Source organism: Suricata suricatta, chromosome 12 (genome assembly GCF_006229205.1).
Source record: "Suricata suricatta isolate VVHF042 chromosome 12, meerkat_22Aug2017_6uvM2_HiC, whole genome shotgun sequence".
Classification (NCBI taxonomy): Eukaryota; Metazoa; Chordata; class Mammalia; order Carnivora; family Herpestidae; genus Suricata; species Suricata suricatta.
Genome location: NC_043711.1, coordinates 92,774,084 through 92,792,196, shown reverse-complemented (window position 1 = coordinate 92,792,196; position 18,113 = coordinate 92,774,084). Strand labels below are relative to the sequence as shown.

Genomic DNA, 18,113 nt, shown 5'->3' with positions numbered 1-18,113 from the left:
CCGGACACTGCCCAGTGTCTCTTGGAGGCAGAATCAGCCCCAGCTGGCAACCACTGATGTAAGATGACATCGAAAGTGATGGACTCGGGATTTGAACCCAGAACCCATGTGCTCAGCTATCCCTCACAGCCTCAGTGCCAGGGATAGGTTCTTTTGTTCTTGGTGATGGTTTTAGCTGCAAAAATTTTTAATTCCTTTGATTGTTCTGGTCTCCAAAACACTACTGAAGGCTTCTGGGGAGAGTGACCTATTAGGCAAGGGGTATCTTTAAAAAGAAGCAGATCCTGTCCTGACTCCCCTCTGCTCAAACCCTCCCTTGGCTCTGCTCACATCTGACCCGGAGTAAAAGCCAAAGAGCTTCCTGAGAGCCCTAAGACCTCTGCATTGCATGACCCAGCCCACCTCCTAAACCCCTCACCCCTGCCCTTTCTCTCCCCTCCTGCCACCCTCTCCCCTACTCCTTGCCCCTCCGGCCCCAGTCCCACTGCTCTCCCTTCTTCTCAACACACCAGATACATCCCACCTCAGGGCCTTTGCACTTGCTTCTCCTATTGCTTAGAATCCTCTTCCCATGACACTGGCTCCTTCTGTTCTTTTTTTTCTCCCTCTTGAATCCTTTTATCCTTGAAGTCTCAAATCAGCTGCCATCAGCTCCTGGTGTCTTCTCGGTTGGCCTGATCCCAACAGCCCACCTGCTCCGCTCCTGACTCTGCAGTCACTCTTCATCACGTCACCCACTTCTCTTTCCTCCATCACCACCTGAGATGTTCTCTCTTCATTGATTGTCTGGCTCCCCTTCTCGAATGTAACCTTCATGGGGGCTGGGGCGGGGCTTGTTCTATATTATTCACTGTGTACTGTAAGCTCCTAGCACATAGTAGGTGTTTAATAATTACTGCATGAATGAATGAATGAACGGGAGAGCAGGATGACTGATCCATTGCTTATAGCTAGCCTTTCCCAAACATCCCATTGCCAGCGGCAGCTCAGGTGAGTCTAGACTTGAGTCACCGGTTGTCTGGAAGACTTGCAGCTTCGTCCCTGCCCATGGCTCGGGGCCATCTCCAAACATGAACTGGTGGGATGGAAGGATGGAATTTTGAGTGCCATTTTAACAAGTCCAGTTACTAGTATAGGAGGGGACTGAACAAGCGCTGTTCACTGCCTACGCAAGAATAGGAACCCTCGTCACATTCCGCTAAAGACGTCCTGTTTTTCCCTCCCAGCTGCTGTGCGGAGAAACGGCCTGCCCGCTGTGCCCACGGAGATGCAATTTCTGTCCAGCACAGAAGAGTGAGTTCCCGGTGCGATCGATCGAGGAGCCAGTGCTCCGTCCAAGGAGATGATGGACGAGAATTCAGGGCTGCAAGCCATCCTCCCCCTTCCCCCCATTTTCTCCAAATGACCTCATGTCTGAGTTTCTACCGTTCATCCCCTCGGTTTAGGCAAGCAAGCTGCGAACGTGGGCGGAAAGGGCAGGGCAGCACGTTAAGTCCCTGGAGGCCTGGGGAAGTGGGGCAGCTGCCAGGAGGGCCAGCTGAGCGGGGGCACGCAGACTACGTGACAGGGACGAGGAGAGGCAAGCAGGCAGGGACCGAGGGGCTCTAAAGGCAAAAGGACCCTGAGAGACAATCACAGTCCTTCACAAGTGTGTGACTCAGGAGGCCTCTTCATTCACGTCGATGGCACGTTTTAGTGGCCGATGTCCCTTGTGTTTGGCAGCGTGGTTAAGACCTGGGGGTTGGGAGCCCTGCAGACCTGCCTCTGAACCTGGCTCTGCGCTCAGAGGCTGTGCAATCGGGACAAGTCCCTTACCCTCTCTGAGCCTCAGTTAGTTTCATCCACCAACTGGACATGACATTGGTAGCCACCTTCGAGGGTTCTTTTGAGGTGAAGTGAGGTAATACTGACCAAGCAGGTTGTGGGCACTACAGGCACAGGTAGGAGCGCTTGTTATTCGTGGCATTGTTGCCTCGGTTTCTTGGTGATGAGGGGGCAGGAAGTAAAGTCACTTGTTCAAGGCATCGCTTGGCATCAGTCAGGTCTGTTTTATTCATTCAACAAATATTTATAGATGCTTAAGGACGCGCCAGGCACTGCCGGAGATGCAGCCACAGACGAAAATGCAGCCCTTGTGGAGTTTACATCCTGGTGACAAGAAACAAATACATGAGTGAAAGTCATAGGGTGTCAGATGGTTGGTGAGAGCTATGCAGGGGGTCAGCCAGGGAGGGGCCTGCGGGGTGCGGAAAGGCAGTGTTAAAATGGGTGGCCAGGGACGGTGTCTCTAAGGCCGCACTTAAGCAAACACCTGTCGGGGGTGAGGGTCAATGGGGGATCCATGGGAAGAGTGTTCTCAGCGGAGGGGCCAACAGGTGCAAAGGTCCCGGGAGCCCGAAGCAGCCAAGAAGCCAGTATGGCTGGAGTAGGGTGAGTGGATGGGGGCAGTTGGGGTCAGAGATTGCTTGTGTGGTGAGGGGTGGTGGTCGAGGGCGGGAGCATGAGGGACCTCACTGGCTGATGATACAGCCTTGACTTTGAATGCGATGGGAGCCAATGGAGCCTTTAAAAATTTTTTTTTAAATGCTTATTTATTTTTGACAAAGACAGAGTATGAGCAGGGAAGGGGCAGAGCAAGATGGAAACACAGAATCCGAAGCAGACTCCAGGCTCTGGGCTGTCAGCACAGAGCCCAATGCAGGGCTTGAACTCACAAACCGGGAGATCATGACCTGAGTGGACATTGGACACTTAGCCGACTGAGCCCCCCAGGCACCCCTAGAGGCTTTTAGCAGAAGAGAGACATGATCTTATGTCTGATTGTCTTATTCTACGGCCTCCGCTCCTTCCTGGCACCGCCTCTGGGGGCTTTGAGTCCAGCTTTGAGATACAGTTTCCATGACTGGCCCAGCCACTCACTACCATGCATCCTAGGGATCTGTCTAGGTGGATGGCCGTCTGTCCATGAAGAGCCCGTGCTGAGTCTGTTGGAAAAGACTCAGTCCTCATTCTCTAGGACTCCCCATGTGCACCGAATGAACACCCATCGGACAGGGGCTCTGTGTCCATGGGGATGAAGTCCTCTCTCGAGGCCTTAGTTTCCCCAGCCGAACAAAGAAGTTCTTGCACTAGATGAACCCGAGGCCTCCTCTGCTCTCTCATTCTCACTGTGAGGCTGAGTCTGGTCTCTTAGACCTGGGGACCCACTGTTCCTGCCAGGACTTTCACCCGGGAAGTCTGGCCATGACATCAGTCTCCAGCTGCCTCTAGTCTCCCCTCCCTTTTAGACCCCAAATCACATCCCAGCTTCCTTCCAGAGAAGGGGCTTCTCATTAGTAATTCAGGCCAGAAGATATTTGAGGTATTTTTGATTCCTTAAAAAAAAAACTGATTTGTCATCCAGGGGCAATTCTTAATTTCATTCATTTATCAAAATTTCATAGTTGCACAATGAAAAAGAATACTCTTAACCAAAAAAGGAAGATGTGCCAGCATCCCACTCCCAAAGACGGATTAAAACAGTTAAAGGATACTATTCTAGACTATTTCTGGATACCTCTTTACGTACATAAATGCGTTTTAAAAATAAAAACATCAATAATGCTGTAATATGCGCTCCTTTATAACCTGCTGTCTCACTTGATAGAACGTAGTGAGCATCTTTCCACCTCAATACATTTATGGCAGCATCATTATCTTTTAATTATAGAATTAACAATTCTGAAATTCAGCCTTCCCCAGTACTCTTAACTACACCAGAAAAGCAATCCAGAAAATACAAAGGATAAAAGAGGGGGGAAAAGTCCGTAATTTCACCCCCAAGAAAGGCACCAAAATAACTTTGTGTATACCATTCTAAGTTTTTCTTAATACTCGTATATTCATAAAGTATATGAATATTTTTAAATAAAAAATTAAGCAGTGCAGTTATATACCGTTTTCCACTTCATATAATGAACATATTTTATCTTAATAAATGTCTGTCTAGGTTGTGTGTTTTGTTTTTGTTTTTGAGAGAAAGAGCACTAGCAGGGGAGAGGGGCAGAGGGAGAGAGAGAGAATCTTAAGCGGGCTCCACAGTGACGTGGGGCTCGATCTCATGACCCTGGGATCATGACCTGAGCCAAAATCAAGAGTTGGACGCTCAACTGACTGAGCCACCCAGACGCCTCTACATCATCATTTTTACCTTTTTTAAATTTTTAAAAATGTTTTATTTATTTTTGAGAGAGAGAGAGAGAGACAGCGTGAGCAGGGGAGGGTCAGAGAGAGAGGGAGACACAGAATCTGAAGACAGGCTCCAGGCTCTGAACTGTCAGCGGCTCCAACCTATGAACTGCAAGATCATGACTTAAACTGAAGTCAGACACTCAACCGACTGAGCACCCGGGCACCCCAACATCATAATCTTTAATAGCTGCATTGGTGTTCCATCCAGAAAGAGGATCATTTTTATCTGTCCAACCCTCTTTTGATAGAGATCAAGGTTGTTTTTAATATAAACTATATTTAGTGCCATGGCAAACTCATACCCACACCTGAGGCACTTGCCCAATTTTCTCTTTTTCTTTTTTTTTTTTTAGTGTTTATTTTTGAGACAGAGAGAGAGAGTGCAGTGAAGCAGGCTCCAGGCTCCGAGCTGTCAGCACAGAGCCGGACACAGGGTCAAACCCACAATCCGTGAGATCATGACCTGAGCTGAAGTCAGATGCTTAACTGACTGAGGCCCCCAGGCTCCCCCCAATTATTTCTTTAGGATAAATTCCTCGAGTAGAACACTTGAGCTGAAGGGTCACATGTCTTTAGAGGCTTTCCCTGCCTGCGCAGAGATGCCTTCTAGGAAGACCACCTAGTGCTCCCAGCCCCAGCAGTGCTCCCCACCCCCCACCCCCACCCCCCACGAGGCCTCGAATTCTGAAATGTGTTCTGAATGGCTTCTCTCTGGGTTTGTTTAAAGCAAAGACGGCCCTGACGTGGAGGCTCCCTTGGATCTCCTGGCAGACTGCAAGAAGGAGGGGGAATACCGCAGAAACATCTGGAAGGGCTTCCTCATCTCCATCCCCTACTCGGCCAGCATTGGGGGCACTGCCACCCTCACGGGCACGGCCCCCAACCTCATCCTGCTTGGCCAGCTCAAAAGGTAAAGGCGGGGGCGCTCCACGGGCACTGAGGTCTCTGCCTCTCCCGCCCCTCCTCCTCTCCTTCATTCAACATCCGGGGAGATGTGTACGGAATGCCTTCGATTGGCCGGGCTCTGGGGACTCGGCAGCACACAAGCCCAGCGAAGGCCCCGTGCGGGGGAACTTCCATTTTGGTGGTGGAGACAAGCGATAGAGGAAAAGGCAGATGGATATATACGTGATGGTGTGATAAGTTGCGGGGTAAAATAAAGCGGGATGAGGGTGTGGAAGGGATAGGAGTGGGTGCTGCTTCCCATAGGCGACTCCCTAACAGGGGGACGGGTGAGACCTACGAGTTCTGTGGGCGCAGGAGGGAGAAGCGTTCCGGACAGGAAACAGCCTGTGTAAAGGCAAATGGCGCAAAGACCAGTGAGCTGGAGGGCAGAAGGCAGAGGGGAGTGTGGGAGGAGAGAGGGCAAGTTGTGAGGACCCCAGCTTTTCCTGCTAGTGAGATGGGGAGCCCAGGGCAAAGCTGGGAGCGAAGGGACGACCCGATGTGACACCGGCTTTAAAAAACCAACCCCACTGGCGGCGTTGGTTGGTGGCCGGAAGGTCCCAGAGAAGCTTTGCAAACGGGGCCCCCCGGGCCAGCCGTGCAGCCAGCTCTGCCAGGAGCGAGTCTCCCCGTCCGCCGCGAAGCTGGGGGGCGGTCTGTCCGGCTGGAGAGTGAAAGAAGGATCCTCAGGGGGCATGACTCGTCAATCCCATCATCCCAAGCCTCTCAGCTTGAAGATGAAAGCAAGCCCAGGTGGTTCAAGACTGCATTTCTAAGATGCTCAGGTTCGAGGATTCTGAGATTTTCTGCAGAGGGAGGAACGCCCCATGCTCACTTAATCCGTGTGAGCGCAAGTGTAAGCACTTGGCAAACAAACACAACCCAAGTATTTCATATTCGACACGGCCCCAAACGCAGGCCGACTCCCCTACCCGGAACTCAGTCAAAGAACCACAGGCCTCCTGAGATGATGGGGCAGAACTGGCCCTGACGGTCTTCCGGGGGCGGGTTTGCTACCACTTCTGATCCCAGTGGATTTCCTGAGACATTCTAAGTATACCCGTCTTTTCACCTCCTAGGCCAATTTTATTTTTTTCTAAGTTCATTTATTCATTTTGAGAGAGATGGAGACAGTGTGAGTGGGGGAGGGGAAGAGAGACAGAGACAGAGAATCAATCCCAGGCAGGCTCCATACAGTCAGCAAGGAGCCCAACGCAAGGCTCGAACCCACGACTCTGTGAGATCGTGACCTGAGCATGAACCAAGAGTCAGATGCTTAACCGACTGAGGCACCTAGGGGCCCCCTGAGCTAATTTTATTTTGTTTTATTAATTTTTTAATATTTATTTATTTTGAGAGAGAAAGAGATAGAGTGCAAGTGGGGGAGGGGCAGAGAGCGAAGGAGACACAGAATCGGAAGCAGGCTCCAGGCTCTGAGCTGTCAGCACAGAGCCCAATGCGGGGCTCTAACTCATGAACTGTGAGATCATGACCTGAGCTGACGTTGGACGCTTAACCAACTGAGCCACCCAGGCGCCCCCTCCCCAACCCCCCAGACCAATTTTAAAACCTTAACCTTCCACTATATTCTCAGGGTCTGAAATCCTTTGATTTTCAGAGCTGATGGTAGAAACCAGTGACTGTCAACCATGCTGCATATTAGAGTCACCCGGTCCCCACCCCCTGGGGTGCCTGGGTCTCTGTTGCAGAGATTCTGATTCAGAAGGTGTGGGATGAGTGAGGTCGCTCAGTACTTTCCCAGCTGACCAAGTCCACTGCACAACTTTGGTGCCATGTCATCTTTGAGCAAGGCCTGGCTATGCCTTGTGAGGTTTGGTTTGTTGGTTTGGTTTTGTTTTTAAGAACTGCAAAACCAGAGGCTGAGACGGTCCTGCTTGCGATGCAGGGACAGCTGACTTTGGCCCTTTAGTGTCCTCAGTTGGAAGGAAGTGCGGCAAAGGGCCCGTGGGCTGGGAGGACAAAACCAGAGCACCTCCCCGGGCTGGACGGGAAAGACGTGGGCTCTGGGGCCTCCCGGGGCACATGCTGAGTGCGGGGTAGGGAGGAACAGGGTGGGGGGTGGGGGGCAGTAGCTGTCAGAGGGTTTTCAGGCCGCCTCCCCACCCTGATACCAGCAGGACTTTGTTCCAAATTGAAAATAAATTAAGGAGAAAATGCTGGAGGTATAAGTAAAAATATCAGATGAGCAGGATTTTGAGTAAATTACATGTAAATCACATGCAAATCATACACAACGTTTAATTGCATCAGCTTGGACCTTCTGGTCTAAAAGGAAGGGATTGAAGATGAACACCAAGTAATGTGGGGTTCTGATTCTCCAGGAACTTGGGGAGGTGGGGACATGGCTGCCCAGAGTGTCCCCCCTTGGCCTTCACTCCCCAAACACATTCGGGTACTTTACTCTGATTTTAGAGGTATGTTACAGAACACCCAGAGAACGTAGAATTTTGAAATACTTTCGATCACACTGTTAATATTAAACATACGGTTGTGTATCTCTATCGACTTCGTGTTGTAGCCAAGGAAGAGCTGCCTGGATGTATACCATGTACATCCGCGTGGCTGACCTTGGCCGGCTCCCACTCCCCCCCCGCCTCGTCTCTCCAGTTTCTTCCCAGAGTGCGATGTGGTGAACTTCGGCTCCTGGTTCATTTTCGCCTTCCCCCTCATGCTGCTGTTCCTGCTGGCGGGCTGGCTGTGGATCTCTTTCCTGTACGGCGGGTTGACCCTGAGGTAGGTGCCCTCATGCCTACCTTGAGCTTTGAGCCTGACTGGAGTCCCGGCTTCCTTCTCATCGGGGAGCCAAGGGTTTCTCCCGTCTCGTTTCCTCCTGTGTAAACTAAGGATCGTCACCGTCACCGTAATCTCACGTCACCTTCTCCCATGCTGACGGTAGCAGAGACCTCAGCCCGCAGGGGCGTGAGGATTCCGGGGGGTGTGAGCTGCCTGCGAGGCCCAGACCCTCAGCTCGTGTCCCCCCATGGTCGGTAATTACTGACCGCATCATCCGTTAAGCACTCGCATTTTAGGGGGCCTGGTCCAGGAGGTCATTTGGGGTGTCACGGGGTACTAACTAACATCGACTTGTACGGTGAGAAGAAGAGTCCCTTTATCAACTTCCGTAGAATGAAGCGGGTCTCAGCTGGGGGACGAAGACACCGTCAAACCTCTTAACGTTTCCAAATCCGCTTTTTAAACAAAGAGCAAGTGTCGGTTCCAGAGACATCAGCCAGCAATGGTATCTGGCTGGAATGTAACGATCGCTCTGCTTTCGTGCATTTATTTTTATGATTATGTATTTTAATGGCAAGTGAGTCTTGTTTTCCATTTATGGGAGCGATATAAATGTTCTGTTTACATACATAATTAAAGACAGAAACGATGATCTATCTGGAGGAAAATATTAAGCAAGTATGAGCGAGGCGGGATGTGGACAGAGGAACATCTGTGAAGGTAGGTTAGGAATGCCTGGAGTTGGGGTACCTGGGCGATTCAGTTGGTTGAGGAATGCCTGGAGTTTGGGAAATCCTAACATAGGAGCTGGGGGCAGCGGGCACGTCATAAAGTCATTCTCTGACTCCGCCCCCTCACCTCTCTGGGCCTTAATTTGCTCATCTGTTAAATGGAACCAGTAGAAACGACTCTAGATCAAAGAGACGTGAAGACTTTGAGAATAGGAAGGCTCTGATCATGGTGTTCCTTGATCGACCCAGACGCCTTCCAGAACTCCTCACAGCAGAGACTCAGGTTTCAAAGCCCGCATTCACCTGGAGAAGCGAGGCCTGACTTTGGACTCAGACGGACCAGAGTTCAAATCACACTTCCATGTGATCTTGAGCAATTTTGTAACCTCCCTGAGCTTTTCATTTCTTCACTTGTGGATTAAGGCTAAAAATTAGCTAAAGCAAAGTAAAGGCTGGATGAGGGAGAGTGTGTCAGTCTGCCGAGGACTGAGCCTGAACTAGAGCTTTTTCTCCAATCCGCTTGTTTCAATCTAACAAGCATCCATCCGCAGCATTGGCCACAAGAGGCAGTGATGGAGGAGATGCAGCGTTCAGTGACAGGTGTTTCTGGGTAACAGAGACGTTTCAGGCCAATGACATGACATCTTCACTCAGCAAATATTTGCTGAGTACCTACTATGCGCCTGCCACTTGTAGGTATTGAGCGTGCAGCAGTGGGCAAGGCAGAGACCATCCCTGCCCCTTGGGGAGCTGGTGTGCAAGGTGGGGAAGACGGACAGCCAGCAGCCAAATGCAGCAGGAATGCCAGTCATAAGTGCTGTGAAGGAAGGACAGATATGAAGCTGTGCCTGGAGGGCCTCTCCCTGAACTAGGATGTCAGGAGAGCCTCCTTGGGGGAAGGGACTCCTTCTTTTTTTTTTTTAATATTTATTCATTTTTGAGAGATTTAGAGAGAGAGACAGAGCATGAGCAGGGGAGAAACAGAGAGAGGGAGACACAGAAGCTGAAGCAGGCTCCAAGCCCTGAGCTGTCAGCACAGAGCCTGACATGGGGCTCGAACCCACGGACAACGAGATCATGACCTGAGCAAAAGTTGGATGCTTAACCAATTGAACCACCCAGGCGCTCCAAGAAAATTTTTATGTCAATGAATTTCTCAATCCTTCTCATGGGGCTCCTGAATTTTCTGTCATAGTTGGAAAGATTTTCCCACTATTATAGGAGTTGTAAAAACAAACAAACATTTTTTTAAAATATTTTTGATGTTGATTCCTTTTTGAAAGAGAGAGATGGGCAGACAGCGCAAGCAGGGGAGGGGCAGAGACAGAGGGAGACACAGAATGTGAAGCAGGCTCGAGGCTCTGAGCTGTCAGCACAGAGCCCAGCTCAGGACTTGAACCCATGAATCACAAGATCATGACCTGAGCTGAAGTCAGACACTTAACCGACTAAGCCACACAGGTGCCCCCAAACAAACATTTTTATTTACTTTTTTTTATTTAGGTTTTTTTTTTCCTCTTTAGTTTTTTTACACTGAACTCTTTGAGCTGTTTGGGTTTATCCTTAGGGTGCAAGGTGAGGTTTCAAGTTCATTTTTTTCCCAGATGGCCACCCAGATGTCCAACACTGTTCATTCATTGACCCACAAAAGTTTTGAAATTTGATAAAGTCTGATTTGTCTATCTTTGCTTGCTTGAGCTTTTGGTGTTATATCTAAGAAATAGTTGCCTAATGGAAGCCCAGAAAATTTACCCCTGTGTTTTCTTCTAAGAAGTTTATACATCTAGCTCTTATATTTAGGTCTGATCCATTTTAAGGTCATTTTTCAATATATGCTATGAGGTAGGGGTCCACATCTATTCTTTTGCCTGTGGCTCTCCATGTGTCCTGGCATCATTTGTTAAAATGTTTTCATTTATTATTGAGTCAGAGAGAAACAGAGCGTGAGTGGGGAGGGGCAGAGAGAGAGGGAGACACAGAATCTGAAGCAGCTCCAGGCTCTGAGCTGTCAGCACAGAGCCTGACGTGGGGCTTGAACCCATGAACAGTGAGATTATGACCTGAACCAAACTCAGACGCTTAACCAACTGAGCAACCCAGGTGCCCCCAGCATCATTGGTTAAAAGACTATTCTTCCCCCACCAAATGGTCACGGCTTCCTGGCCAGATGCCAGTTAGGCGTGGAAGTAGGGGCGTATTTCCACACCCCCAGTTCTTTCCCGTTGATCCGTATGTCCAACACCACGGACTAAATCGTTCATCGTTTCTACACCAGTCTGAGATACCAGCTCTGTCATAGAGCCGATCCCCAGTCTACTTCTGGGCTTTCTGTTTTGTTCCATTGGTTTATTCCCGTGACTGTTTGACCCCCTACAAAATCATAATCCTGGGAACCCTCTGATCAGATTCACATTTTTATAAGACCACCCAGGCTATAGGTGGGAGAACAGATTTTGGAAAAGGGAAGACAGAGTCAGGGAGGCCACTCGGCACAGGCTGGTCAGTCTCCAAAACAGAGATACGGAGACTCGGCCGGGGGTAGCTGGGAAGTTAGTCATGCTTTTGCAGTGCCCGCTCCTAACCTCCTGGCTCTCTGTTTCAGGGGCTGGAGGAAGAAGAAATCCGAGATCAAAACTGATGCAGAAGACAGGGCACGAGCCGTGATTCGGGAGGAATTCGAGAACCTGGGGCCCATCAAGTGCGTGGTATGGGGGTTCCTGGGGTGGGGACAGAGCCCAGCATAGACCTAGCTTTCAGGAGAGTTACCTCCTGGCCTGACCACTGGACCCCCTAGGGGCCGAGTCCCAGGCAGGTGGGGGTTGGGGAGAGTTTCAGGACGATGGGAGCCTAAAGATGGAGGGGAGCGGGGAGAGGGGTTTACACAGCCAGCCTCTCACCCTGGTGCTCTGCAAACACCCTGGATCCAGGGAGCCCCTCGGCCTGTAGTTGGGGGGATCTGCTCCATTCCAGCTAAAGCACCCCTTCCCTTCTGGCGCACCGGGTCCCCAACACTGCCTCAGGCAGCTTCCGGGACCTTTTTTAATTCTCGTTTCCCATGTGGTGAAAATGCCTAGGAGTCAGGCGACCTGCACCAACTTCCTGTGCAGCCTCGGGCAAGGCACTAACCCACTCTGGGCCCCCATCACCAGTCTGTGAAATGAGCACATTGGGTAGACACGCATGCAGGACTGTTCTGCTCTTGCTTTCCTCTTGGCTGTTTCCTTCTTTTCTGCTTTTTGGCCTCTTCCTCTGCCTTGCTTTTTCTTTCTTGCTTTGATTCTCCTCCTCTCCCAACCTTGTTCCCAGTGGAAATGATTTAAATAGCTTGGGGGCAGTGGTGTGTGATGCTCAGGACGGATCCTGGGGGCATGTGGAAGCACCTGGGCAGGAATCCCTTACCCCCCAGGGGTGTATCACTGGGGAGTGAACGGCTTCTTGCAGCTTCTCGGAGGCAGGGTCCGGGCCCATCACAGCCAGCGGGCACCAGCCAAAGGGCTTCCCAATGCTGGGCTCCCCCCGCCCCACCCAGAGCCCACCATCACCATGGCACCTGCTGGTCTGTGTCACAGGTTTGCTGAGCAGGCTGTGTTCACCCTTTTCTGCATATTCGCCGTCCTCCTCTTCTCACGGGATCCGAAGTTCATCCGCGGCTGGGCCAGCTTCTTCACCCCTGGGTGAGACTCGGGGGCCTGGGGGTGGGGCCCAACGGGAACGATTCTGGGATGGGGCCGCTGGAGCTGGGGGCGGGGAGGGGGCCCGGGCCGGGTGTGCACCCTTTGTCCCGTGTAACTATGCACAGCTCCGTCCTGTGCCCTCAAAAAGTTTAGGTTCCAATTATAAAACATTTGGGCTTCTCGTGTCTTAGTGGCTTTGCCTTTGGAATCAGACAAAACTCGGTTCAAAGGCCAGCCCGGCCACCTACAAACTGTGCAACCCTGAGATCATCATTCACTCACGCATTCACTCATTACTTTGTTCATTCAAGGAGTCGACTTTTCTTGAGCGCTTATTAGGTGCTAGACATTATGCTAGATGCTGGAGGCACAGACAGAGACCACGTGGTTAGACCACAGCAGATTGTAATGGGTGCCAAGGAAGGAAGAGCTAGGGGACTATTTATAAAAGAAGCAGGGGCGGGGGCATCGGCATCAGGTAGTTCTTGGAGGAGGCAAAGGTTAAGAAGAGCACAGGTGAGAACCTGCTGCCGAGTCGGAATTGGGGGCCCGAGGGCAGTAGTGTCTGCTGGTGGCTTCTCAGGGATTCGATCTTGGACTTGGGTTACGCTTGTCATCAAGTCGAATATGTCATTCAAATACTGCAATGGGCAATTAGAGCCATAAGGCTGGAAGTTCAGAGGAGGTGTTGGGCTGCAGAGATAAATCTGGGAGCCATCATATAAATTTGGAATTTAATTTCATAGGACTTGCTGGAGCCAGCTAGGGAAAGAGCAAAGGGAGAGTGTGGGAGACTCTGAGGACCCCCAACAGTTAGGAGCCGGGTGGAGGAGAGAAAGGGGAGAAGCAGTTGGGGAGGTAAGGTAGAAAATCTGGGGCAATGACCCAGCAAAGGCGGAGAGAGGAGAGCGTAGTAAGAGAGAGGGAGCGGGCAGCCTTGTCAGGTTCTGGAGTGTCAGAACATGGTGACGTGGGAAGTACGTCCTCTGGACTTGGCGAGATCTGATGATTTCCATCAGCACCATCCAGTAGAAATATAACGTGAGCCACGTATGTACTTTTCATGTTTTAGTAGCCGCGTTTAAAAAGTCAGAAGCAACAATGAAGTCATTTTTAGTAATATATTTCGCTTAACCCAGTATATTATTTCAACATGCAACCTATACATGATAGTTTACGTTTTTTTCATACCAAGTCTTCAAAGTTGTCATATAATTGCAGCCCATCTAAGTTGGGTCTTGCCAGATTTCAAGTGTCCACTAGTCGCACGGGGCTGCTGGCTACCGTTTGGAGAGAGCAGCTCTACACACACTTGTCTTGGAGCCTCAGACCACCCCCTGCTGAAATGGGTGGTGTAAAGTTCTGACCTCATGTGGGTTGTTATCAGGAAGAAATGATGTCATTTCATGGAGCTGAGAAGAGCCATTGTCTTATTTTTTCCAAAATGTAGATGCTTTGTTATTTTCCTCTGATGAAAAATGGGTCTTGTAAACATTCCAACAATACAAAGAACATGCAAAATCACCTAGAAACCCAGTCTCCAATTCTGATACATACCTTTCCTGACTTAAAAATGCCAGTCCGAGAACCGTTCTACATCTTAATCCCGTCGGCCGTTACAGGACTGTATACATTAGCCAAAACTCAGAAGTATGTTATCCTTTAGACGGGCGCATTTGATTGCACGTTCATTATATTTCAGTAAAGTTAATTGTAAAAATGTATGCAAACTAGCTCCAAAGAACCCTATCTAGACAGAAGATTTTTAAACAGAAATGTGAGTACCTTGGACATATCATTTGTGATCTGCTTTTTTCCTTTTTGTCTAATCATAAATATTATACATCCTTATAAAAAAATTCAAACAATGCTGAACTGAAAGAGGAAAAGTTACTCTTCATTGAACTTCGGTAAATGAAGAGATTACCACCATTAAAATTTGGTGTCTAACATTATGATATGTACACGCACTTACCCATACGAGCACGTGCACACAGACATGTATATAAACATATTACAAAAACTGGTAGAGTCCAGTCATATAATCCTGGGCAGCTTGCTCTTTCTGACCTACTTCAGTTTTTAAACACTCCATAGTATTTTATAGAAGAAGAACGTCTTAATTTATTTAATCAATTCCTTTTGGATTGTGTCTAATACTGCAAATAAAAACTCTTCTTTTTATTTGCAAGATACCTTTGTTATATTTCTGTGTCAATGCCTAAAGGTTGATATTATCTTATATTTTAAAAAAAAACCAGGGCATTTCATTATAGACATGCTATTATATATGCAGTATTGTACACAATTTAGTTACACGTGTCTGTACTAAAAATCTTCCATTTTTTAACTCTTCTCCATAATGAACATCCCTGTACATAATCTGTGTGTACAAGAGTCCAGTTTCCCTGAGGATAAATTCCTAGAATTACAATGATTGGATCGAGGGCTATTTACACGTATTAAAACGTGTCCCCAGCTGCCCTCCAGAAGGTTAAACCAATTTATTTTGACACCCTCAGTATATCCTTACCAGCGTCCGCATTAGACATTATCATCAGCCTTTCAAGTTTTGCCTGTTAGCAGGCAAGTGACACTCCATCAGCATTTTGGTTTGTATTTTTCTAATACAGTGATAATGGCCATCTTTTTCAGTTTCTTGGTCACTTGAATACTATCAAAATGTGCGGCTGGGAAGGGCTTTCGCTGGAGTTTGGCTCTGTGCTTCATTGAGCTTGGAGCCAGACGCCTCTGGGCTCAGGGCCCGTCTGCGGCCTGGCCTCCAGCACACGCTGCTGCTCTCTGAGCCTCGGTTTTCTCGTCTGAGATAGAAGCCGTCTGCCCCCAAGAGACCTCTGTGAGCTTGATGTGTCCACAAGAGGCGATGCGGATCCTTGAGAGGTGGTAATTAGATTTTGTGGGGCTCTGAGGCCGCCCCTATCTGGTTTCTGTTGGTGCAAACAGGCTGCATCTCTGAGTGGTGAGCTACCCATCCCAGGAGGAATGCAAGCAGAAGCTGAAGAAATAGATAGCAGACTCTCAGAGAAGCCCCGGTTAGGGGACTCCTGGGAATTCCTCGGATCCCGTATTCGGTGGCGTTCAGGGTCCTCTTGGGCCAGGGCTCCCTTCCCGGGAGGATAAACTTTGGTCTCAGGCAGCATCTGCGTACCCCCGGAGCCGCACACAGAGGGCTTTGGCCTCACGGACAGTTGCTCCATGCTGAGTGCAGGCAGGACAGTGTCCCGGGGCCTGGAACAAGGGCCCCCTCATGGAGAGCCCTTAATCCCCTGCCACAGATCCTCGCTGGCAGATCCACCAAGCTTTCGGCCTGCTGCGATGCCCCTAGGGTCACATGTTTTGGGACCTTGTCATTGTAGGTTTCTTTCTGATGCTGTCACTGGAGTGGCCATTGTCACCATCTTGTTCTTCTTCCCGTCCCAAAGGCCCTCTCTCAAGTGGTGGTTTGACTTTAAAGGTAAGGTGTCAAGGCTGGGGTATCAGTGGGCTCAGTGACGACTGTGGCTTGGAGCATGGTCATCAGTGGTCCGGAGGCAGGGCCCACACCTGGGACCCGGGCCCCGTTGTACTAACCTGCTTCTCACCTTCTCTCTGAGCTGTCCCCTTGTCTGGGCACTGGGGACTGCCCTGGTGACAGGCCGGGACAGGAGTTGGCAAGTACAGCAGCCAGATCCAGCCAGCCGGCCACTTTGTGCAGCCCACGAGCGAAGAATAGTTTTGACGTTTTTTCACGGTTGAAAAGAATCAAAAGAAAAATATTTTGTGACATGGGAACATTACACCAATTCAAAGTTCAGTGTTCATAAGTAAACTTTATTTCTACGATAAGAAATTTGTGGACATTTATTCTCCTTAGCTATATATAGAATAGCCTTGACTTGGCCTCTTGGCTCACAAAACCCAAAATATTCTCCTTCTGGCCCTTTTATAGAAAAACTGTGCCACCCGTGGGCCCAAGGCCGGAGCTGCGGCTCAGTTGCCCAAGGGGTGAGACATGAAGCCCTCAAGCCAGGTTTCAATGGATAGGAAGTGCTGGAGTCGGAGGCACACGTGCCTAATGGCATCCCAGGTCACTTTAAAGGATGCTGAGCCCTTGGAACGGGCCTTCAGATGGCCAGTTTGTGACCCCCTGGGTTGGTTCCCAGCAGGCCACCCCCTGTGACAGAGGCCTCTCCACTGGGGCCAGTGGAATGAGCTCCCCACCAGGAGTCAGGAAATAGGGACGTAATCTCTTGTCTATTGTTGAAAAAAAAGAGCGAGTAATAGGCAGGTTAGCTCCACTTTCTGAGTGGGTGCATCACGTGAGGATCAGTAGGGAGCCGATTTCATGGGGGCCCAGAAATGGTAAGAGCAACAGAGCACTGAATCCAGGGAGCCTCAGGCCCTGGGCTTTCGGACCCTGAAACCGGGCAGGATTGGTCTCTGCTCCTTCCTCCTTCCTCTTGCTTCCACCCGGCTTTCCCCATCACCCCCTCCGGGTACCAAGTGCTGACCCCTCCACCATGTCTCCTGCTTCTACGCTTTGGCCTCTTGACAGCCTCCGCTTCTTTATAGTTGCTGCTTTTTATGTAGATATGTATAACTTTATGTAGATATGTATAACTTAGGAACCCCTACGTGTCGCCTCCCTCCCAATGCCCGCCTTTGCCGGGCGTCCACACCACCGCTTCCTGCCTCCTCGCTCCCGGCCCACTCACATCCCTCCTGCCTGCGGCTTGTAGCTGTCATTCCGCACGCCTGCTGTCCCTCCACGCCCCATGGAGCCCCCGGGAGTAAGAAGCTGGCTTGTTCTTGCTCGGGCAGCTCTCCCATGGGGCCGCTGCTAGCCTCCTAGGTAGCTGGTCAGCCTGTGGACGGGCTGCCCTTGATCGGGTCCCATCCATGGCTCTGTCACCTGGCAGGGGGAGGGGTGCTGGAAAAGCCCAGAGCCTCCTGTCAGCTGGGGCTGTGGGGAGGGCACTGTGATGTGGATGTCTGGTATCCCAGCTCTGCTCCCCATTGGCTGGGTCACCCTGAGTAAGTTCCTAGGATGCCTGGGCCTGCCTTTTCTTCCTTTTTTTTTTTTTTGAATTTTTAAAAAATGTTTATTTATTTTTGAGAGAGAGAGAGAGACACACACACACAAAATGGGAGCAGGGGAGGGGCAAAGAGAGAGGGAGACACAGAGTCTGAAGCAGGCTCCAGGCTCTGAGCTGTCAGCACAGAGCCCGATCTCAAACCCACAAGTTGTGAGATCATGACCTGAGTCGAAGTCAGATGCTTAACCGACTCAGCCACCAACCCACTGGGCCTTCCCTCTCAACTTACAGAATGAACATGTTCCTTAGACACCTTTCACCTCTGGCTTTAGTACTTTTCTAGAACAGGGGTTGCAAACCAAATGCCCACAAGAAGGTAACCGTTTTGGATGCAGCCAACTGGGGGCAGGAGAATGGGTTCCATGAAACTGGGTCCTCGCTGTCCATCGTTCCCTTTGCGTTTTTGAAACAGAGACCAATGTCTGTATCATGGGGAAAACAGCCTCTGAGGATGACCGCGAGTGCCCGCCACGTCAGGGCACTGCGGGGACTGTGGAAACCTGGCAAGCCAGTACCCTTGAAATAAAGGGGCAGCTGTGACTCCGGTTCCCCCGGGTGTCACCACACGGGAAAGCAGGACCGGTTTCATCAGACTGGCTGACTTTTCAAGGGAAGCACAAAATGTTACGCAATCTCCCGGATTTTAAATGTTGGCAACTAATTTCAGTGGAAGACACGCTGTG

General features: G+C 50.1%; 1 protein-coding gene across 1 annotated transcript in view; it reads left to right on the top strand.

Annotated features, from left to right (window-relative positions):
• Positions 1 to 18,113, top strand: part of SLC13A3 (solute carrier family 13 member 3) — a 71,724-nt gene that overhangs the window by 35,378 nt on the left and 18,233 nt on the right. The window contains exons 4-9 of the mRNA XM_029918493.1: positions 1,227 to 1,293; positions 4,958 to 5,140; positions 7,804 to 7,929; positions 11,263 to 11,358; positions 12,230 to 12,334; positions 15,712 to 15,809. Coding sequence (XP_029774353.1) covers positions 1,227 to 1,293; positions 4,958 to 5,140; positions 7,804 to 7,929; positions 11,263 to 11,358; positions 12,230 to 12,334; positions 15,712 to 15,809 — 675 coding nt within the window. The remainder of the gene's footprint in view (positions 1 to 1,226; positions 1,294 to 4,957; positions 5,141 to 7,803; positions 7,930 to 11,262; positions 11,359 to 12,229; positions 12,335 to 15,711; positions 15,810 to 18,113) is intronic.